The following is a 20,278-nucleotide window of genomic DNA, read 5'->3' as shown; positions in this document are numbered from 1 at the left end:
TCCTGCTACCAGGGCAGGTGTATGCCAGCTGTAAAGCACTCAGACCTGTGGCACCTTACCTTCCAGGTGATTGGCCACCTCTGCGTAAGACCTCAGCACTGCCAGGGACACTGCCTCCCCTGAAACACAGGAGAGACACAGCTCTGAAGGACATACAGGTGACAGGCCAGCCCTATCTTGCTCTCTGACAATGTCACGTTACAATTCTCTGCATCCTAAGGTGCTTCAAGCTCTGAAAGACTTCAAAGAAATAAGGAAAATCGGATTTTATGCTTCTGCACAGCAATCAGGTTGTCTAGGCTATATACCACAATATCCCCTCTTGTCCTACACTTGATCCCTGTAAAATGAAGGTTAAAAACCTATGAACATTGATAACTTCTATACTGAGATATACTGTCTTCACACATTATCAGTCAATGAGAAGAACTGATTTAATCTGGTTGCTCAGTGGGAAGGCCTGTGGGGCTGGATGCAGCACGTACCATTTAAACTTGTCTACAGGATTACCATAGTATGGAAAGCACAGTGAGCAGCACAATCTCAGAGAAAGGACACCAGGCCACACCTCATACTCACAGCTGGCATAAAACAGCACCACTGTCCAGGCTGTCTCCAAGAGAGCAGAGTGGAAGGTCTCCTCTGTCAGGACACAGATCTGTTCCAGGGGCAGCTCTCGCTTCTTGTCCCTGGAAACTGCTTCCACCACCTCATCATCCTGGATGTCTGCAAGGGACCCACAGCTGTGCATGAACACAGGTACGTGTGCAGGACAGAGGGAACTGCAGCCCCCTGTGCCACCCCAGCAACGTGTTTTCCTAAGACAGCCCCTCTCAGCAAGGACATGGTGACTGTCAGCAAAGGGTAAGTAACTGTCTCATTACATTAGGGGAGTGGAGGCACAGGCACGCATACAAACTCATCAAAAGGCACTCATGCCATCTCCCACCAGTTGTGCCCTGTGATTTGAGCACTATTCTTTCAGCGTGTTGGCTCCTTTAGGATCGTGTGCCACTTTTTTTCTAAAACAAAACCATTTTTCTACAGAAAACATTTCTACGGAATGCATTTTCAAGGACGTGCTGCAGGGGCCAGTGTTTTCTCTCTGGGGAAGGCAAGCCTGGAACAGCTTACAAAAAACATGTCTCAAACCTTTCCAAAGGGACTGATAATTCTGAAGCTCTTCTGATGATTGAAAAGAAGAGAGTGCTGGGCGCACTTTAAACGCCTCATGCCTCTAAAGCTGGATGTATTCAAGCAGAAGCACCCCTGTCCCTCATGCAGCACTTTTGCAACTGTTCCTCTAACAGCTGCTGATTTTTCTCCCTGGTGTTTCCTCTAAAAATTATACATGTCTGTCACAAAACTCCAGTGATCTGCAGAGAATGAAAGAGCCACTTGTACAACCATGATGTGACTGTGACGGTTTGCCTTGGATTTGCAGAAGTTTTCTCTAATTCTTTTACATATGCCTGCATGTCTCTAACAGATGCTGATGCATGTACTATCTCATGACAATCAGCTTTTCATTGTTCAGTTGCACACCTTGATTGTTATTCTCTTTTTCATCCTCATCTTCCTCTTCCTCCTCATCCTCCTGGATTTGTTTGACCTTGTTCTTATCTTCCACCAGGGTTATAACTTCATCAGTGTCTTCCAAGAGCAAGTATTTGATTGGCACTTCCTAAAGAAAACAGAATAAATCAGTGGGAGCAAAACATCACCCTCTGCCTATTCTGTTCACATACCAAACTCAAGGCTGATGGGGCACCATCACCCAACTCCTTTTTTGGAGGGTATTTACAGATTCCTATAAGATGCTAAACAGGGGAGGACCTGGGGTGTGATTCTTTTGTCCAATTTCACCTGTGCATGAGTTTTTCTCACTCCAGACTGATGTTTCCTTGCAAGGAAGTGCTTGTGGCTATGTGGGATCCTGTGCCTGGAGAGGTGAAAGTGAACACTTGCTCCACCTCCAATCATCTTAAACTTAGATCCACCTCTGCAAGAAAAAGCTCAGTGGCCAAACAGTGAAGGAGAGCAGGGAGGTACAGGGTCCACTCAGCTGTCCCCACTCTAGAGTCAGGCTGGGTCAGAGCAGCCCACCTCAGCCTGGGAAACTGGCACAAAAAGTCATTTATCTCATGGAGCTCAACAAAACAGAGTGCTCTCAAGTGTACAGGGGCTGCCAACCCATGGAAAGAAAACAGCAAAATGTATTTCTCAGAAATGAGACCTTGTCAGCTTAAAATCAGTTCTGCCACTGTCTCAGCAAAAGGCACTTCAGAGAAAATGAATTTTGTAGTGAACTGAGAGAAACGACAAACTGCTGGCACCTCCCATTGGCTCTAAGAGGAGAAACACAGCATGCACATCTCTCACCAGGGCATGGGAAGCCCTCAGGGGATGCTCAGGTTCAGGTCTGATCCTGTATCTTTGCAATCACAAGTGTGACAGTTCAGGCAATCTGGGGCAACGTGTGCTCCCTGGCATTTATCAGCACTGAATTCCATCTGGCCTCACAAGCTGGGTCAGATCCCTCCAGAGTTTAGCTCATCTTGATCAACCTCATTTAACTTACACCCTGCCCTTTTCCCAGATCATTGCCAGAGGCATTCAGTTACATCAGTCCAGCACAGACATTTGGTTGTTTTCACTCAGTTTCATGCATTTCCTCTCCCATCCTTTGAATGCCTTTGCTAATGGGGCAAGACCCTTTAGAAGTCTAAAGGAATTTGCACTTGGACTACTATATTAGGTAGTTCGCAAACTTGTGTTGCCTTAAAGTGTAATGGAGATGTCACCCTATGTTTTGAGACCAAAGTAAACTCAGTATTCTATCTTTACCAGCAGGTGCAATTGCTCTGCAGTACCAAACTCAGGCAGTTCCAAATACATGTGTGCATCTAGGGAAAGACACTTCCCCTTGAGTTTCTGGGAAGGCTGTCAAGTAACAACGGAGCTGAGCAACACCACAAAACCTCTCAAGAGCACCATGCCCAGACAGGGAAATAGGAGCTGTACAATAAAGAAATCCAGCATCTGACCTCATCTGGTGTCTTGAGCGCAATGTTTGACCGGCGCAGAACATTCAAACCTACAAGGTCCCTTCCAAAATACAAAGTGAATATTAGATGGTGTGACATTCAAGGTCACCCCCTCCACTCAGCCTCCCTGGCTGGCAAGCCCACCTTCCTCAGCAGCACCACATGCTCACAGAGTTATGGTTCAGGCTGCCCCAAGAACTTGCAGGAACCCAGAATCAATGTCAGTGGTGGAGAAATAGGCTCCAAGTGACCACCTGGTGGGACTGCACTGCATAACATGCCTATTTCGCAAGGAGCTTGGATTTCCTTTCTGTGATTTGGGTCTTTGCTCACACACTGGTGACCACATCCCAGTGCAGCTGCTCTGCTGGTGGACATCAGCTCATGCCTAAACGCAGCCAAGAAATGCCTCCATACAGGGAGGGTACCACTGTGGCAGAAAGCTGCAATAAGAGAGCCCACACCCATCTTCCTCCATCTCCTCCCATTTGCACAGCTGCCAGCAGACAGACCCAAAGGCTGTGCAACCATGCCTTCAGGGACTGCACACTTCCTTTGGCAAGACACCATGGAAGCATCCGCAAATACAAGCCAGTCTTGTGTGTGCAGGCTGCTCCTGAGCCCATGGAGCAGAGATAAGCAACTGGTGACCAACTGCAGAGGAAGCCAGCCCTGCACAGCACTACTGCCCCAAGGCTAGCCACAAGCTTGTTCCCCAGGAGGACAGGAGATACATGTGCTGGTCTAACTCTGAGGGCCCTCATTGACTGAGGAGGCATCGCTGAGCGGAGATGCCCATTGCATTCCAGCACCCAGCACTCGCAGTCCACCTTCTTTACTGGATCCCTTCTGCCCTTAATTTGAGGGCAAGATACAAGCCTTCCATCAGTGCTAAGTTTCCTTTCCAAAATCTCTCTCAGTCTGATTGTTCTCCACTTCTAAATCAGCAAGAGACTCAAACATTTTTACACTTCCAGCCCATCTGAAACCAAATTAAACTGATTTTGGACCAGGCCTTACATGTGACATCTTCTTGCAGGATATAGCCTAGTGTGGTGGGTTGACCTTGCCTGGGCACCAGGTGCCCACCAACCCACTCTATCACAAATCATGCAAACTCAGTACACCTAGTTTTACTGCCTCTCATCCAAATGTGAATAACTGACTATCATCCTGGTGGTGGGGTAACCGAGCTCTGAAGCACCACAATAAGCAAGGAGATCCCCAAAACGCTTGTGAGCAAATACCTGGACAAAAGGGCAACCCCTGCTTTCCCCAAGAGCTGCCAGGCCACAAACTCTGCTGTCCTCCTGTCAGCCTCATAGGTCTCTTTCTGGCTGAGGATGAACACAAGTGGTAGCCCAAGCTGTAAATGAACGGTGGAAACCTTCTCTGGGTCCTCAGCAACCTCTGTCTGGAGAAGAGACATGTTACACTGCAGCACATCTCCACACCACTGAAGATACCTCAGTTCTTCTGCACAGCCCAAGCCACCATATGTTCCCCAGCCACAGAAATGACAACCTTGAGAAAAACCCTTCAACCCTGATTCTAGCATATCCATTGCAGCAGAACCCACACAACTCCAGTTAAACTGTTCCAACCTGTCGTGACCCTCCCTGTTAAAAACCTGGGTTTTATTATGCATGTTCTTTGTGACTTAGCAATTACAGATGTCAAATCTCCATTATTTTTTATTTACCTGGCATCCATTCCCCGGGGCAGTCTGAAAACCCCAGCTGCAACATGCAAGAGCTGGCATCCTCTCCCTTCCTGCCTTGGACATGCTGCTTCATGAAGCGCCTTCCCTCTATGGGCCTAGCCAAGAGGCTGGCTGAAAAAGGCACTTCCTAGCTCACCTACTCTTCTTTTTGGCTAGGCAAAGATGTCACTGTGGGAACTGGAGGCCTGCTGAAGCTCACTGCCCCATGGGAACAGGAGATAGGAGGGAGCCTCCTGTCCCTTGTGCTCAGCAAGGCATGAGAGACTGATATAGAGCTCCCCAGGGTGCTGAGCCTCCTGTGGGGAGCCTAGAGGAGTGGCTAAGTGCTTTGGGTTTGTCTAGTTTGGAGAGAAGGAGGCTGAGGGGCAACCTCATTGCTCTCTACAGTTTCCTGAGAAGGGGATGTGGAGAAGGAGGTGCTGATCTCTTCTTTCTTGTATCCAGGGATAGGATATGTGGGAGTGGTTCAAAGCTGCACCAGGGGTGGTTTAGAGTGGACATTAGAAAGCATTTCTTTACTGAGAGGGTGGTCAAAAACTGGAATAAGCCTCCTGGAGAGGCAGTCAATGCACCAAGCCTGCCAGTGCTTAAGAGGCATCTGGACAATGCCCTAAATAACACACTTTGGCCAGCCCTGAAGTGGTGAGGCAGTGGTTCTAGATGATCATTGTAGGTCCCTTCCAACTGAAATATTCTGTTCTATCTTATTCTGTTCTGTTCTGTTCTGTTCCATTCCATTCCAGCAAAGTCCAAGGCACCTCCAACCCATTCCCACTCATGGTGCTTACAGACAACTAGAGGAGCACACACCGGTGACAGGGGTCTCTGGAAAGATCTAAGCAAGCTGAGCAGTGCAATGGAGTGTTGGTCCTATCCAGCCCCATGCCTGTTCCTTGCTTGGACTCAGCCTGGGAGCTTTGCTATTAACTTCAGGGGGACGTGCAAATTCTCACACTCAGCCTTGCCCTCTGCTCATACCTCCCTCATCCTCACATCTATCCCAGCTTTCCTCATGCCCACAGCCCAAGTGGCTCCTCTTTCCCAGTCATACCACCAGCGGAGCCCCCATGAGCTTGAGGTGCCTGTGGATGTTGAGCATTGTCAGAGCTTGCTCCATGGCTGTCCTCCTGCAGGGCTGCACCAGGTCTGTTGCCCGCTGGCAGTGGCAGAACAACAGCCAGGCAGATGACACATCAGGCTCATCACTGCTGCGAGAGAGAAAGCAAAATCCATGCTGAGCTAGGCATCCACCACAGGGTTTTAAAATGCTCTGACAGAATGACCATGTTTGCTGGCACGTTTTATAGGGCAGATGATCGTCAAGTTTAGGGTTTGGCAGGCTTGTGGGACCTCTTCAAGAGCCCTACTACTGACAGGTACAACTGTGTCCAGGTGCCTTTTGTAATTGTGCTGAACATCTAATGAAGACCCTGGCTCACCAGGTATAAATGGTTCCGATCCCAGAACACTTGGCCCAGCTTGAGATGGACACAAATCAAGCTTTTCTCATGCCACTGCAATGGAGACCCTGGCAGAAGGAGGACAACTGAAGTCTACATATTTTTCTCATGTCCTTTACCTCACTAATGACACATAGGGAATATTCTGGTGTTGGTCTGTGGGTTAACTTTGCGAAGTCACATTCCTTTTCCTACGGCACCCATTCCCCACCTCTAAAACTGGGATAAGCTTCTTTGTAAAGGGATTTTTGGTTGGAAGAGTAGACTGTAGTATTAAAATCTCAAAGCCTGCTGCCCCAGTTGTCTGAAAGCTATTCACACTGGTGAAACTACCACCATTTCATCAGCTAAAGGGATGGCCTGCTGGTGTCTTCTTTGCTTCATGAAGAATGAAGTTAATTCCTGTCCAAATGACAAGCGTGCCATCTAGTGGCAGCCACAAAATGCTGTCCCTGATGATCCTGCAAGGACAGGATGCCACCGCGGGGAAGGACCACTTCGGTGCCTGCCCTGGTGTCACCTATGAGAGCAGGCAAATTGCTATATAAATGCTTTGCTGAAGATATCACATGCTATGTGATATTTCCACCTTCCTCCCTCTCAGTTTTCTGACTGCAGTAGGTCACATCAGAAGCACTTTTAACGCAGGTCCCGCATGGGAAGTGGATGGCCTGAGCTGGCTAGGTCCAGTGAAGACATTGGGTGGGAATTCCCGAATACATGAGCAGTGTCTCATGCAGCTGCAGAACTCACTGCTGCCAAAAGTTACTGAGGTAAAAAGTAAAAATGTGTCTAAAAAAATCTGGTGGCAGTTAACACCGTATACAGGTTCAGCTCCCACCTCTGAGAGTCCTGAAACCTCTGACTGCCAGAAGGCAGGAGGCTGTAGGCAATACACATCCATTTCATCCACAATGAAAAAGGGTAGATGTAGATTAGATATTAGGAAGAAAATCTTTACTTTGAGGGTGGTGAGGCGCTGGCACAGGGGGCCCAGAGAAGCTGTGGCTGCCCCATCCTTGGCAGTGTTCAAGGCCAGGTTGGACACAGGGGCTTGGAGCAACCTGGTCTAATGGAAGGTGTCCTTGGCTGTGGCAGGGGGTTGGAACTGGATGAGCTTTAAGGACCCTTCCAACACAATCTATTTAATGATTCTACAATTTCCTCATACCCCTTGGGAAGCACCTACGGCCACTGCAGAGGCAAGATATGGAACTGGGTGGGCTTTGCTCCGACCCACTGCAGCAGTTTTTAGCCTTCTCAGCTGGCCAGACTTGACCATCAAAACAGAAGGATACATGTATCAGCCTTCCTGAAAACCCTGAGGTTTGACCATGGAAAGGAGACAGTCAGCTCTTCTATAAAATCAATGGGCAGTCACAAATGGCATGGCTAGTCCAAATCCAGGAACACAAGCAGCAGCTGGTTTTGGAAAAGCAAAATAGATCTGACTGTGCAGCCTTCGCATAACATCCCAATACCAGATTTGACCTGGAAATCTGAGAAACCAAGAGTAGAGCAAACAGTGCAGGGAAGCAGCTCTACCTGGAGGGTGCATCTGGACATACCTAGTGTCTTTCAACAGCGTTGCCTCAGTTGTCAAAACAAACTGGTGGACAGTCCCATAGACAAAAGCTGCCTCCATCACGGCTCTGTGCTCTAGAAAGAGAAAGGCAAGATGAACTCATCTCAGCTCCCTTCAGATCTCCATCTTCATCTTTCCCAGTTGTAAGTACCAATGTCCAAGCTTTCAGAAACTGGGTAAAAAGACACAGCTGTCTGAAGACACACTATACAGGTAACTGAGTAACTGGAGCTGGACCCATGTGCTGATCCCCAGTAAACACAGATGGTGTATGTGAATCTGCCTATGGGTTTATTCATTTTACAAGACAGCAGCCGCTGGCTTCCTTTCCCTCTCAAGCCTGTATCTGAAAGTTATGCTCCCAGCAAAACTTTTCTGGTGCAACTGATCCCTTTGGAAACACGGCAAGACATACAGAAGTGGAGAACTTGTGTGGGTGGCTCTTTCAGGTTTCCTTGATATTCCATTTGCAGGATTTTTGTTCAGAAACCCAGCTCCTTTACACCTTAGTAAAAAACACTCTGGGAGGAGAGCAAAGATAAAAAAATCAGTGTTAATACCTGCTGTCCCAGTAGCTGGTACATATGCAAAGACCATGTTCGACTTCCCTTTCAAGGCATTTTCAATGTTCTGAAGATCTGCCAGTGTTTCAACGTATTTAACTTCATTAAAGAGCAAGGCACTGAGGAGTGAAAAAAACCTCATTAGCAACTATTTTCTTTAAAGAGCAAATTTGCAGCCACATAACTGTGATGGGGAAAACAAGGTAAAATTCCAGCTTATTGCTGGCAGATTGAAGATTCACAGCCCAATATAGCTGCCCAGATGTGTGCTGGTGAGTCATCTCAAGGGCAAAAATTTAACAAGGTCAAACCATACCAAAGAGACAAGTAGCTTTCTGCTTGGCTGAGAGCTGCCTCTGGAATACACGGGGTTTGTATTTATGCAAAACTTGGTATCAACAAATGAAAATGGAAAGTAAAGGATTTCACAGGGATGCATCTGATCTGTACTTACAACAAAACGTTAGCAACAATGGAGTTCACATCAAACAAGGCATCCGTGGGGAACTCTCTGATCAGCACGTTACCTCTATGGAGGGAAAAAAAGAGTATCACCAAAGCAACTGTGAAAGATTAGCTACACATACTAATTTAATTTTCACTCTGCTGAATACTTTCAGGTGTCTGCTGGAAGGAAAATGTCAGGATTGAATTTGAGGATTTGGTAGGATTAGGCTGTTTTAGCAGTCACCTCTGCCACTGCTGTTTCACTCGGCTTCTGGGGCCTCTTGATGAGAAGCACAGACTGACAGAAGGTCTCTATATACCAAGCACCACCCTATAAGCCCTCACCACTAGAGGAAAAGTCCCCGTGGGTCATGTACAACAGTTGATGAGAACTGAGCTGATACATGGAGAAGCTTCCAGCTGACAACACATGGAGACTAAGAGCTAACCCTTCACGGCCAGGGCAGATGAGCTAACTATACAGACAGGAAGAGCAACAAGGACTGTTTCTTTCTAGGACGAGACCCAAAACCTAGTGGTCTGAGTGTAACTCCTGGTGGTCTGAGTGTAACACCAGGAGGACCTGGTGGTTGGAGGCTGCAAGAAAGTTGATGTCACTGCTGTCCTCATGGCTCCTCTCCTCCTCTACAGACATCCTCTTCAGACATCATGGACAGCATTTCCTTCAAACACTTGCACTGGAAAACAATCACAGTACCGTGCCCAGAAAGTCCCCCTCACCTGAACAGGTAGGCTTTCCTTAATGCATTTTCTTTTCCACAGTATCTTGAGACACCCTCTTTGGGACAATTAACCTAGACATTGAAAGCATGTAATTAGACATTCAGCTCCACAAATGACCACAAACACACAGCACTAGTTTTTCTTTCCATTCAGGAATGTAAATACAGCCTTTCCAAACCTACTAGGAGAGAAAATACAATAAAATGAAGTCCAGAGATAGGTATCGGAGTTTGCATTTCAATTCTTCAGCTCAGCCTGCCTTGATTTGGGTCACACAGGATCAAGAGATATTATGATCTGCCCAACATATTCAAAGTGACAGACTGCTGACATATATACAAGCACTTCTGATAATCTAATTACACTTGCCTGAATTTGTAATTCCCTTACCTAAATCTGCAAAAAGCTTCAGCTAAAAACCCCTTTATATGAAATATTTATTGCACTGAATTGAAGTGACCCTATCCATCATTCTTTGCAGTTTGAGCTGGCAGGAGGGAGCTATGGAAGGAGTTGGGCAAGTTCCACCAGAGTGAGACAAGTGGGCTGATGCCCTCCTGTGCAGCATGCTGGGGATTCTATTCTTCTTCGTGCCATGCCCATGGGTACACAGCAATGACCAAGCAACTCCATACACCCATGCAGCTTCTGGGAGGCCAGATTAGTTCAGCCAGCTAAGCTTCCTATGTGGGGTGCCCATGAAAAAGACCAATCTGCAGGACAAATGTCCCCTAAACCCAGGAATGCAACTCAAAGTGCACAGGTTCATCTACTGAGTTGAATTGTCGAGGTGAGTATCTCCAGAGAGGACGCCTTTAACACCGGAGCGGGGGGAAGCACAGCGTCCAGGAGCCTCAGTTCGGAGCGGCAAGAGCGACCGAGGGAGCCTCAAGTCCTCGACAGGACTTGCCCAGGAGCCGGCAGCGCAGCTGACGCGAGCAGCTGACTCACAGGGGGCGGCGCCAGGAGTGACGGCACCAGCCCTCAGTGGGGAAAAACCCATCCCAGGGACCGCGAGCGACCAGGAGCGCGGCAGTTGGCGCAGGCAGGGCGAGCGGGATGGTGAGCACTCGCCTCAGGAGCAGGGCCCGCTCTGGGAGCTCTGCCCCGGCGGTGGCCAGCGTAGGCACCCAGACAGAGCCGATGAGAGGGGAGGCTGCGGCGCAGACCTCGGAGTGTAGAAAGTGCCTCGACTGGTCTCTGGAGGCGAGGGTGCACAGGGGGCAGGGCTGCACTCGGTGCGCCCTGGTGGAGGTCCTCTTGCAGCAGGGGCTGAGCTGCGGGAGGCTGTTGGTGAGCGAAAAGATCTATACAGGGGCTGCAAACGTCCAGCATTGCTCATATAGGAAAGAAGGAGGGCAGCAACCCAGGAAGCTGGGAATTAGTTACGAGAAAAACTAACAAAAAAAGGAGGAAGAGGACAATTAACGACAAGGGGCTTCCTCCTAAATCTGATGTCCCCACCCAGAACAGCTTCACAGTTCTGCAGGGGGCTAACGAGAAAGCACCCACCACACCTAATGAGCATCCTGCTGATGCACCAGTAAAGAGGATCACTACTGGTGCCTCCAGGAAAAAGCGGCAGGTCATAGTAGTAGGAGACTCTACTTTGAAAGGCACAGAGGCACCCATCTGCCAGCCTGATCCAGTCTTGAGGGAGGTGTGTTGCCTGCCAGGGGCTCGGGTCAGGGGTGTTGCTGAGAGGCTGCCTGCTCTAGTAAGTCCTGCTGACTATTACCCCCTTCTAGTGGTCCTTGTGGGTGCTAGAGGTATAGATAGCAGTAGCCTGGAGAACATTAAGAAGGACTACAGAGCCCTGGGAGAGGTGGTTAGGGGCTCTGGAGCTCAGATAGTTTTTTCATCGATTCTCCAGGACAAAGGGGAGGACCTTAAAAAAACTAGGCGCATTTGGCAGGTTAATAAATGGTTAGAATGGTGGTGCCATAGTCAGGGGTTTGGCTATTTAGAACATGGGGCTCCATTTGGGAGGCCAGGTCTACTGGAGGCTGGTGGAACTGGTCTGACAAGGGGAAGAGCTGTTTTGGTAGGAGGCTTGCCAGGCTGGTCAAGAAAGCTTTAAACTAGATGTGTTGGGGGAGGGGAGCATTGATCCATCCCAACACTCCCAGTCAGTTGCCAGCACCTGTAATAAGTGCTTGGAGCAATGTAGAGATGTTCCAGCTGCCCCAGCCATTGAGTTGGCTGCATTTGGAGCTTGGCTAAGGTGCCTGTATACAAACGCCTGTAGTATGGGGAACAAGCAAGAGGAATTAGAGATGTGTGCAAGGCTACAGGAATATGATGTCATTGGTATCACAGAAACATGGTGGGATGGCTCCTATGACTGGAGTGTTGGAATGGAAGGTTACAGGCTGTTTAGAAAAGACAGGCCAGGCAGACGGGGAGGGGGAGTTGCTATCTATGTCAGTGATAGGCTAGAGAGTATGGAACTCTGTCTGGGGACGGGTGATGAGGTAACAGAGAGTTTGTGGGTCAGGATCAAAGGAAGAACAGCAATGGGGGACATTACGGAGGGGATCTGTTACAGGCCACCTGATCAAGAGGACTCTGTGGATGAAGCGCTCTACAGACAGATAGGAGCAGCCTCACTCTCGCAGGCCCTGGTCCTCATGGGGGACTTCAACCATCCTGACATCTGTTGAAGGGACGGTACGGCCCGGCACAAGCAATCCAGGAGGTTCCTTGATTGTGTGGAAGACAACTTCCTCTTTCAAGCAATAGAGGAGCCGACGAGGAGAGGTGCCATGCTGGACCTCGTGCTCACCAACAGGGAGGGACTGGTTGGAAATGTGACGCTCCAGGGCAGCCTTGGCTGTAGTGATCACGAGATGGTTGAGTTTGAGATCCTCAGGACAGTGAGAAGGGCATGCAGCAAGCTCACTGCCCTGGACTTCAAGAAAGCAGACTTTGGCCTCTTCAGGAACCTCCTTAGTAAGGTTTCATGGGATATAGTCCTAGAGGGCAGGGGGGCCCAAGACTGCTGGTTGATATTCAAGGATCACCTGCTACGTGCTCAAGAGTGTTGCATCCTGACTAGAAGAAAGTACAGCAGGAGGGCCAGGAGACCTCCATGGATGGACAAAGAGCTGCTGAGGAAACTTACAGGGAAAAAAGAAGCTTATGGAAGGTGGAAGCGAGGACAGGCGGCCTGGGAAGAATATAGGAGCATTGCCCGGGAAGCTAGGGACCAGGTTAGGAAAGCTAAGGCCCAGCTAGAATTAAGTTTTGCAAGGGATGTGAAAGATAACAGGAAAGGATTCTATAGATACGTAGCAAATAAAAGACAGACTAGGGACAATGTGGGCCCTCTCCGGAAGCTATCAGGAGAATTGGCTACCATGGATTTGGAGAAGGCTGAGGTTTTTAATGACTTCTTTGCCTCCGTCTTCACCAGCAAATGCTCTGACCACCCCACGAAAGTCTTGGAAAGCAGATGCAGGGACTGTGAGAATGAAGACCTTAGGCCCACTGTAGGAGAGGATCAGGTTCGAGACTGTCCTAAGAACCTGTACAAGTCCATGGGACCTGATGAAATCCATCCACGGGTCCTGAAGGAGCTGGCGAATGAAGTTGCTAAGCCACTGTCCATCATATTTGAAAAATCCTGGCAGTCAGGTGAAGTTCCTGATGACTGGAAGAAGGGTAATATAACCCCCATTTTCAAGAAGGGGAAGGTGGAAGACCCAGGGAACTACAGACCAGTCAGTCTCACGTCTGTGCCTGGCAAAATCTTGGAGCAGATTCTTCTGGAAGGCATGCTAAGGCACATGACAAACAGCAAGGTGGTTGGTGACAGCCAACATGGCTTCACTAAGGGGAAATCCTGCCTGACCAATTTGGTGGCCTTCTATGATGGAGCCACGGAACTGATGGACAGGGGCAGAGCAGTTGACGTCATCTACCTGGACTTGTGCAAAGCGTTTGACACTGTCCCGCACGACATCCTTGTCTCTAAATTGGAGAGACATCAATTTGATAGATGGACCACTCGGTGGATAAAGAACTGGCTCGATGGCCGCACGCAAAGAGTTGTGGTAAATGGCTCAATGTCCAGTTGGAAACCTGTAACGAGTGGTGTCCCTCAGGGATCGGTGTTGGGACCGGTCCTGTTCAACATCTTTGTCGGCGACATGGACAGTGGGATTGAGTGCGCCCTCAGCAAGTTTGCCGACGACACCAAGCTGTGTGGTTCGGTTGATATGCTGGAGGGAAGGGATGCCATCCAGAGGGACCTTGACATGCTTGTAAGGTGGGCCGATGCCAACCTTATGAAGTTTAACCAAGCCAAGTGCAAGGTCCTACACCTGGGTCGGGGCAATCCCAGGCACTGCTACAGGTTGGGCAGAGAAGAGATTCAGAGCAGCCCTGCAGAAAAGGACTTGGGGGTGTTGGTTGACGAGAAGCTTAACATGAGCCGGCAGTGTGCGCTTGCAGCCCAGAAAGCCAACCGTGTCCTGGGCTGCATCAAAAGAAGCATGACCAGCAGGTCAAAGGAGGTGATCCTGCCCCTCTACTCTGCTCTTGTGAGACCTCACTTGGAGTACTGCATACAGTTCTGGTGTCCTCAACATAAAAAGGACATGGAACTGTTGGAGCGAGTCCACAGGAGGGCCACGAGGATGATAAGAGGGCTGGAGCACCTCCCATATGAAGACAGGCTGAGAGAGTTGGGGCTGTTCAGCCTGGAGAAGAGAAGGCTGGGTGGAGACCTCAGAGCAGCCTTCCAGTATCTGAAGGGGGTCTGTAAGGATGCTGGGGAGGGACTCTTCCGTAGGGACTGTAGTGGTAGGACAAGGGGTAATGGCTTCAAACTTAAACAGGGGAAGTTTAGATTAGATATAAGGAAGAAGTTCTTTACAGTGAGGGTGGTGAAGCACTGGAATGGGTTGCCCAGGGAGGTTGTGGATGCTCCATCCCTGGTGGTGTTCAAGGCCAGGATGGACAGAGCCTTGGACCACATGGTTTAGGGCAAGGTGTCCCTGCCCATGGCAGGGGGGTTGGAACTAGATGATCTTAAGGTCCTTTCCAACCCTTAGTATTCTATGATTCTATGAGTCTATGATACTGAGATTGAACCGGGAGGCCAGGAGCAGCTCAAGGCTTCCCCTTCCTGACCTACAGCTCTGCCAGTCCTCTGCTTTGAGGTGTTTAGGCACAACAGCAAGCCTCTCCGGGACATGGGAACCTGCCTGTGGCCCACAGGCAGAAGGTGCAATGCAACTCACAAGCAGCTGACATAAGGCCAAGGCAAGGAATGAAATGGGATGCCCTGGTCTGCTTTCTTGTGGGGTCAGCCCCCAAGATGGCTCTGTCTTCCCCACAGGAAATCCTGCAGAAATAAGCTGCAGAAATAGCCTGTCCTGCCCCTCATCTCCATTTACCTTCACCACTGAAATGCCATAGTCCTGGAGAGCCTCGGCCGAGTTCTCAATCTGCTCCAAGAAGGGCTGGGCACCAGGAGAAACTGAAACACAAAAAACCCCTGTTTTCTATCTCTTCCCCTTACAGGTGAGGCAGATGAGAGTACCTTCAGGGCAAGCACTGTCTGTGCTCTGCCACTGTAACAGCATGCTACGGTCCCCATGCAAAAATCCCTTGGACATCCCAGCAGACCAAACAGGGAGCCATGGCACACTGCCAGCACAGATGCCTGCAGGGATCTGGCTCAGAGAGACAGGGGGACTGGGAATGGTTTTGTCAGATGAGTGTTGCCGTGCTGGGCTTCAAGTCCTCAGAGTCAAGAGCATCCTCCTGCCATGCACCGAGACACTGCTTGACACAATATGGTCTTGCTCTTACTCCAAGAGTAAGGTATTTATTGAAACAAAACTAATTACAGACAACAACATGAATGCCTGCAGTCTCCCCTCCTTCCTTTCTAACACACCCAGCCTCCCAGTGCTGACGTGGGAGCTGGGTCAGTGTCTCAGCCCATGCTGATGTCTCTGGGAAACCATACTCGGCGGTCATGAAGGAGCAGAAAAAGAATAGCAAGGCCAAGGATCTTCTTCTAATTCTTGACAGCACTTAGTTCCCCTGCATGCAAGGAATCCTCCTTTCCCTCGAGGTACCATGGAAGAGAAACCTGGCCCCTTTGAGGGGACAACTCCTTAGAAGGCTGGGCTTCTCTTCCATGGTACCTCCAGAAAAGTAATGAAGAGGTCTGAAGGAGTGTGCCTGGGGACACAGCCAGGAAAAGATCCCACCCCAAGAGGTCTCTGCCTGTCAGGAGCACTTGGAGCCATGCAAACACTGGTTTGCCAACTGAGCTTGACGAGCTCTTCAAAATCACTTCAGGTTTAAAAATCTCAAGAATTGCCTCTTCACTGTTCTACTTACACACCTTCACACAAGCCTTTGCTGAAAACCCAGGCTGATATAAATGCATACTGTTAAATACATACCATTATGGCTGAAATATGCCAGGGATGCTCTGCCGGCTTGCAAGGCACTGAAATACCGCTGGGGGCTCAGCTCCTGCAGCACCCTCGCACTTCCACGCGTTGGGATGGAGGAAGCCCAAAAGAGCAGGAAAGAGAAGGAAGAAAACAATCTGTCCTTTTGGGCTGACATGGCTGTTATCAGCTACAGGCACGGGAGACTGACAACTGAGAAAAATAAACAAACAAACAAATAAATATTACGTATATACACACACAAAACCATATCTGTTATATATATAGCCACAAACATATATACGAGTGTCTGTTCAGGTAAGTGCAGCGTGACTGGAATTTCTAGATGTGATACAAACATCTCAAGGACATCATGAATTAGTGACTAGAACAGCAGGTGATCCAAACAACTGTAAAGATGACAGCAAAGGCCGTTCTCTTTCCTCTGAGCAGTATCTGCAAGTGTACAGACTCTCAGTGCTTTCAGTTTAGGGTTGGTTTTCTTCCCTCCTTTTTTCTTCTTTTGAATCAAACAGGAATTACATGTACAGGCAGAAAACAGTGACAGCATCATATGAAAGAAAACCCACCCAAACTGTCTCAATTCTTGCTAAAAAGCTTTGAGGATGCCACTGGCATTGTAAGTGCTACTGAACGAGGTGTTCACAAAAGGATGGGCCACACTGCTCACTTCAGACGATGCCAGATGATGTGGGGAGGTGCAAGAGCCCTCCCTCAGTGCCTGCCCCAGCTCTCTGCCGCTCGAGGTTTCAGCTACATCAAATGGGAGAGGGATTTGTGCAAACTCCTTGGGCTTGTGTGAAATAATGTGAGAAATTAGAGACCATCCCTCCACCTCCAGATTCTCAAAGTTATATTACGATATTAAGGCAATTTTAGGGTAAAATGCAGCTGCTATTTCCAGGATGGAATGCAGTCGATATGCACAGAATCTACCCAGTGATAGTTGCCCAGGCAACCCTGCGACCTTGGCATATGCTGAGATAAACTTAATGGAAAGTGGAGCAGAGGGAAGGCACCGTGGCCAGGCTCTGCTATACTCCCTGCAGGTGTGGGAACTGAAGACACCACGTACTGATAAACCACCTAGCAGCTGACCAACAAGGAAGCTATACTTTTATTGTAAAGCGAGAGAATTTCACACAAATCATTAACAAAGTATGACTACAGCCACTCCAGCTCCATAGGCACATACTCAAACTCCATAGCAATATGAAGTTAAAACTCCATAGCCATATTTAGTTAAAGCTTCATAGGTGTACAGTTGAGAAATTGAAACTTGTATTACTATGAAAAAGCCTGGACAGACATAAGGGCCTCTTAAAGGGTCAGGAGACCTGAGAAACAAGAGTAATTTATGATGAGAACTGATAGCCAGAGAGGCTTTGGCCTTGTGTAGGTAGACTAAGAAAAACAGAACTGAGGAAAACAGGACTGAGGAAAACAAGACTAACGAACCTTTAATCAGAAAAGACTATCCTTGAAGTCTGCTACATCCTGGACAATTGTCAAAATATGGTTTCAGGAGTCAGCAAAACATGATTAGGGTGTCCTTTTGATGAACTATCCTCATTATACTCTCATTATAATACTAAAAATCACACCCAGCAGTCAAAAGGCCCCTGACACTACATTCACTCCCTGAGAATGTATAGGGAGGTAATTAGTTACACAGCCTTGTGCAAACTAGCTGACCAATTGGTAAATGGTGGGAGGGTTACAGGGAGTGACTAATTTTAATTAAATCGTACAAATATACAAAATTAAGAGGGAAAAAATTAGGGAAGACTCCGTTGTAACTGGTGGGATTGGTCAGTGGGCTGAACCTGCCTTCTCCCCCCACAGGGTCACCTATTGGGTAAATGCTCTATGTGCATTTAATGATCGATTTTTAACTGGCTTTATATATTTTATTTTCACACTTATTCTCACAGTTAGTATGTTATATTGTCAATGCAATCTTCAAATCTTAAGCCATCATAAAATTATATAACAAAAAAATCTCATCTGAGATCTATTTTCTGTGCATTTCCAGAAACTGAAAAATTGTCTTTAAAATTGACTTAAAAATTTTAACTCAGTGGGTCAATCTGTTGCTGTAAATCCCAACTAGGACGGTTGAACCACCCTCCAACGTACTGTGCTGCCCAGTGGAGCACCTGCAGAGGGCTCTGACTGGTTAACCCAGCTCCAGGGTCTCATCTTTCCTGGGACAGTAACAAACCTGTCAAACTTCTGGGTGAGGAGGTGAAATTTTCCCCCTTACTGGAGTAAAGTCCTCCTTAACGTGACAGCTTGTCACACCTTGCTCGGTCCAGCCTCATGTTATTCTGACATCAGCGACATGGGAGCAAAACCCATGACCCACACCAGGCTGCAGGGCAGTCCCTTCCATGCTGGGTCCCCACCTAGAGCTGGCTAGGAAAGAAGCCAAGGAAATCTGTGAGCCAAGGAAAGACCAAGTATGCAAGTCTGCTGCTGGGGTTCACCAGCAACCCTCCCTGCCACAACTGTTTAACTCTTCTTGCTCAGATTAAGGAACTCAGGAATGCTTCATGCAGACAACTACTATGGGATGAATAGTGCATCTTCTTCCCTCTTCATTTCCCACATTCCTTCGCAGCCTGCTCTTCAGCTATTGGTCTCTGCTGCTGGGTGTGCTGGGGCATGGCTGGTCCCTGGTCAACAAAGGCACAAAGGCAGAATTGAAGCCATGTAGAAGTGGTTTGCTTTGCATCATGAGCTGCAGCTGGTTTTGTCAACAAACACCCCTATGTCCATGGACTGTCATTCCCTCCAACACCCTGTCAGATGCTGTCAGCTTATTATCGCTGCTCTGTGATGAGCCCAAACTCAAATGCTCAAAAACAAGCAGGCAAAACCCCTCTTGCCTTGGCTGCAAGAACAAGGAGTTAATGACAACCAGGCATGCTCAACCTCCACAGGCTCCCTCCCATGTAGGTGAGGTATTTGGATCAGGCCTGAACAGCAGAAAGGAGCAAAGACAGAGCTGAGAAAGCCATGATTTATTTTTTTCTTTTCATCTCATCTTCATTCTTTCCTTTGCAGCTTTGGGAAGTGCCAGGTATTTCTGGTCCTTTGCCCTCCCATCTTTTCCTCTGGCTTACAGTGGGGACAGAGATTGGGGTGTGGGGGTGATGTTTATTAAATGACAGACTTGCCTACAGCAGGATGGAAAACCAAATTCAATGCTGGTATGTGGGAACCAGCCCAGGTCAAATGGGAGAGCTTACTGTCAAGGAAGCAAGAGAAGCAGCCTCCAATAACCCAAAGACTTCATGGAATTATACCTGGAATTATACCTGATCTGGCTGGGTAGAAGCTGGAGAAGCAGAAGCCCCACTTTCTGCTGTCTCCACATGCTGTGAGACTGCTACTCCTCTCCTTGCACCTCTCCCAAAGTCAGCCCTGTCTGCCCCACCATGACTCCTCACTCTGCCCCGCCACGCTTAGCCCCGCTCCTCCTCATGCTTTGCTCGCCTTTCACACAAAAAGGTGTGCTCATCCCTTCCCTGCTCATGTCCTCTCATCTCTCATTACTCCATCCTGCCCAGCAGCTTCCCTCTGTGCCCCAACAATCCACGCTTGAATATTCAGCTTTTAGGTCATTTACTCTCTTACCTCTTTTCCATAAAGGGAAAATTAACACCACAGTGCTGGAAACAGTCAGAACCCTTTACTGCAGCTACTTGAAGGATTACTAGAGATGTGTGAAAATACCAAGGAAGTGTGAACCAGCCCTCTGTCATTGCTGGAAAACCCTTAAACCCATGGATCATGGGGCAACTCAGCACAGCACAGATGGTATGCAAGACCTGTTTCATGTTTTCACTGTCATACCTTCAAGACAGAGCCAGGCAAGGTGGGGTGAAGCCACTGCAGATGACCTAAAATGAAACCAAACACACCAGAGATACCCAGCATGAACTCTTGTGTTGGCATAAATTGCTTGTGCCACATCTGTTCTGCTTGGGAATCCTGTAGCAGTAATCGAGGGCTGGGATGCCTCCATCACCACTGTGATCCTAGCTGCTTTCCCTAGCACCTTGCCTCAAAAGTCCACAGATGCCAATATTTATCACCGAGGAAGCTGCAGCCACATTTCATTCAATGGAGGGTGATGCAGGGTAGTTTTTAAGGCTCTCAAGACAAGGAAGAACCACTGTCCTACTGGAATCACGGACTGCACAGCCAGCCAGGTACCACCTCTGTCATCCATGGGCCTCCCTGAACTCAGGAGAAACACCAACA

The 20,278-nt window shown here is 48.5% G+C and overlaps 1 protein-coding gene across 4 annotated transcripts in view; it reads right to left on the bottom strand.

Moving 5' to 3' along the window:
* TXNDC16 (thioredoxin domain containing 16) overlaps positions 1-20,278 on the bottom strand; it is a 51,731-nt gene that overhangs the window by 27,780 nt on the left and 3,673 nt on the right. For 2 of the 4 annotated variants that reach the window (XM_030484852.1, XM_030484849.1), the window contains 12 exons: positions 15,995-16,198; positions 14,972-15,054; positions 9,567-9,640; positions 8,833-8,907; positions 8,376-8,497; positions 7,799-7,889; positions 5,822-5,978; positions 4,295-4,461; positions 3,048-3,108; positions 1,546-1,684; positions 580-726; positions 60-119 (listed from right to left, as the gene is read on the bottom strand). In XM_030484852.1, the coding sequence (XP_030340712.1) occupies positions 60-119; positions 580-726; positions 1,546-1,684; positions 3,048-3,108; positions 4,295-4,461; positions 5,822-5,978; positions 7,799-7,889; positions 8,376-8,497; positions 8,833-8,907; positions 9,567-9,640; positions 14,972-15,054; positions 15,995-16,163 (1,345 nt within the window). In that variant the 5' untranslated portion in view covers positions 16,164-16,198. The remainder of the gene's footprint in view (positions 1-59; positions 120-579; positions 727-1,545; positions 1,685-3,047; positions 3,109-4,294; positions 4,462-5,821; positions 5,979-7,798; positions 7,890-8,375; positions 8,498-8,832; positions 8,908-9,566; positions 9,641-14,971; positions 15,055-15,994; positions 16,199-20,278) is intronic. The other 2 variants (XM_030484850.1, XM_030484851.1) reach the window with 2 other exon arrangements.

This window comes from Strigops habroptila, chromosome 4 (assembly GCF_004027225.2).
Source record: "Strigops habroptila isolate Jane chromosome 4, bStrHab1.2.pri, whole genome shotgun sequence".
NCBI classification, from domain to species: domain Eukaryota; kingdom Metazoa; phylum Chordata; class Aves; order Psittaciformes; family Psittacidae; genus Strigops; species Strigops habroptila.
This window is presented reverse-complemented; position numbering and strand designations above follow the sequence as displayed.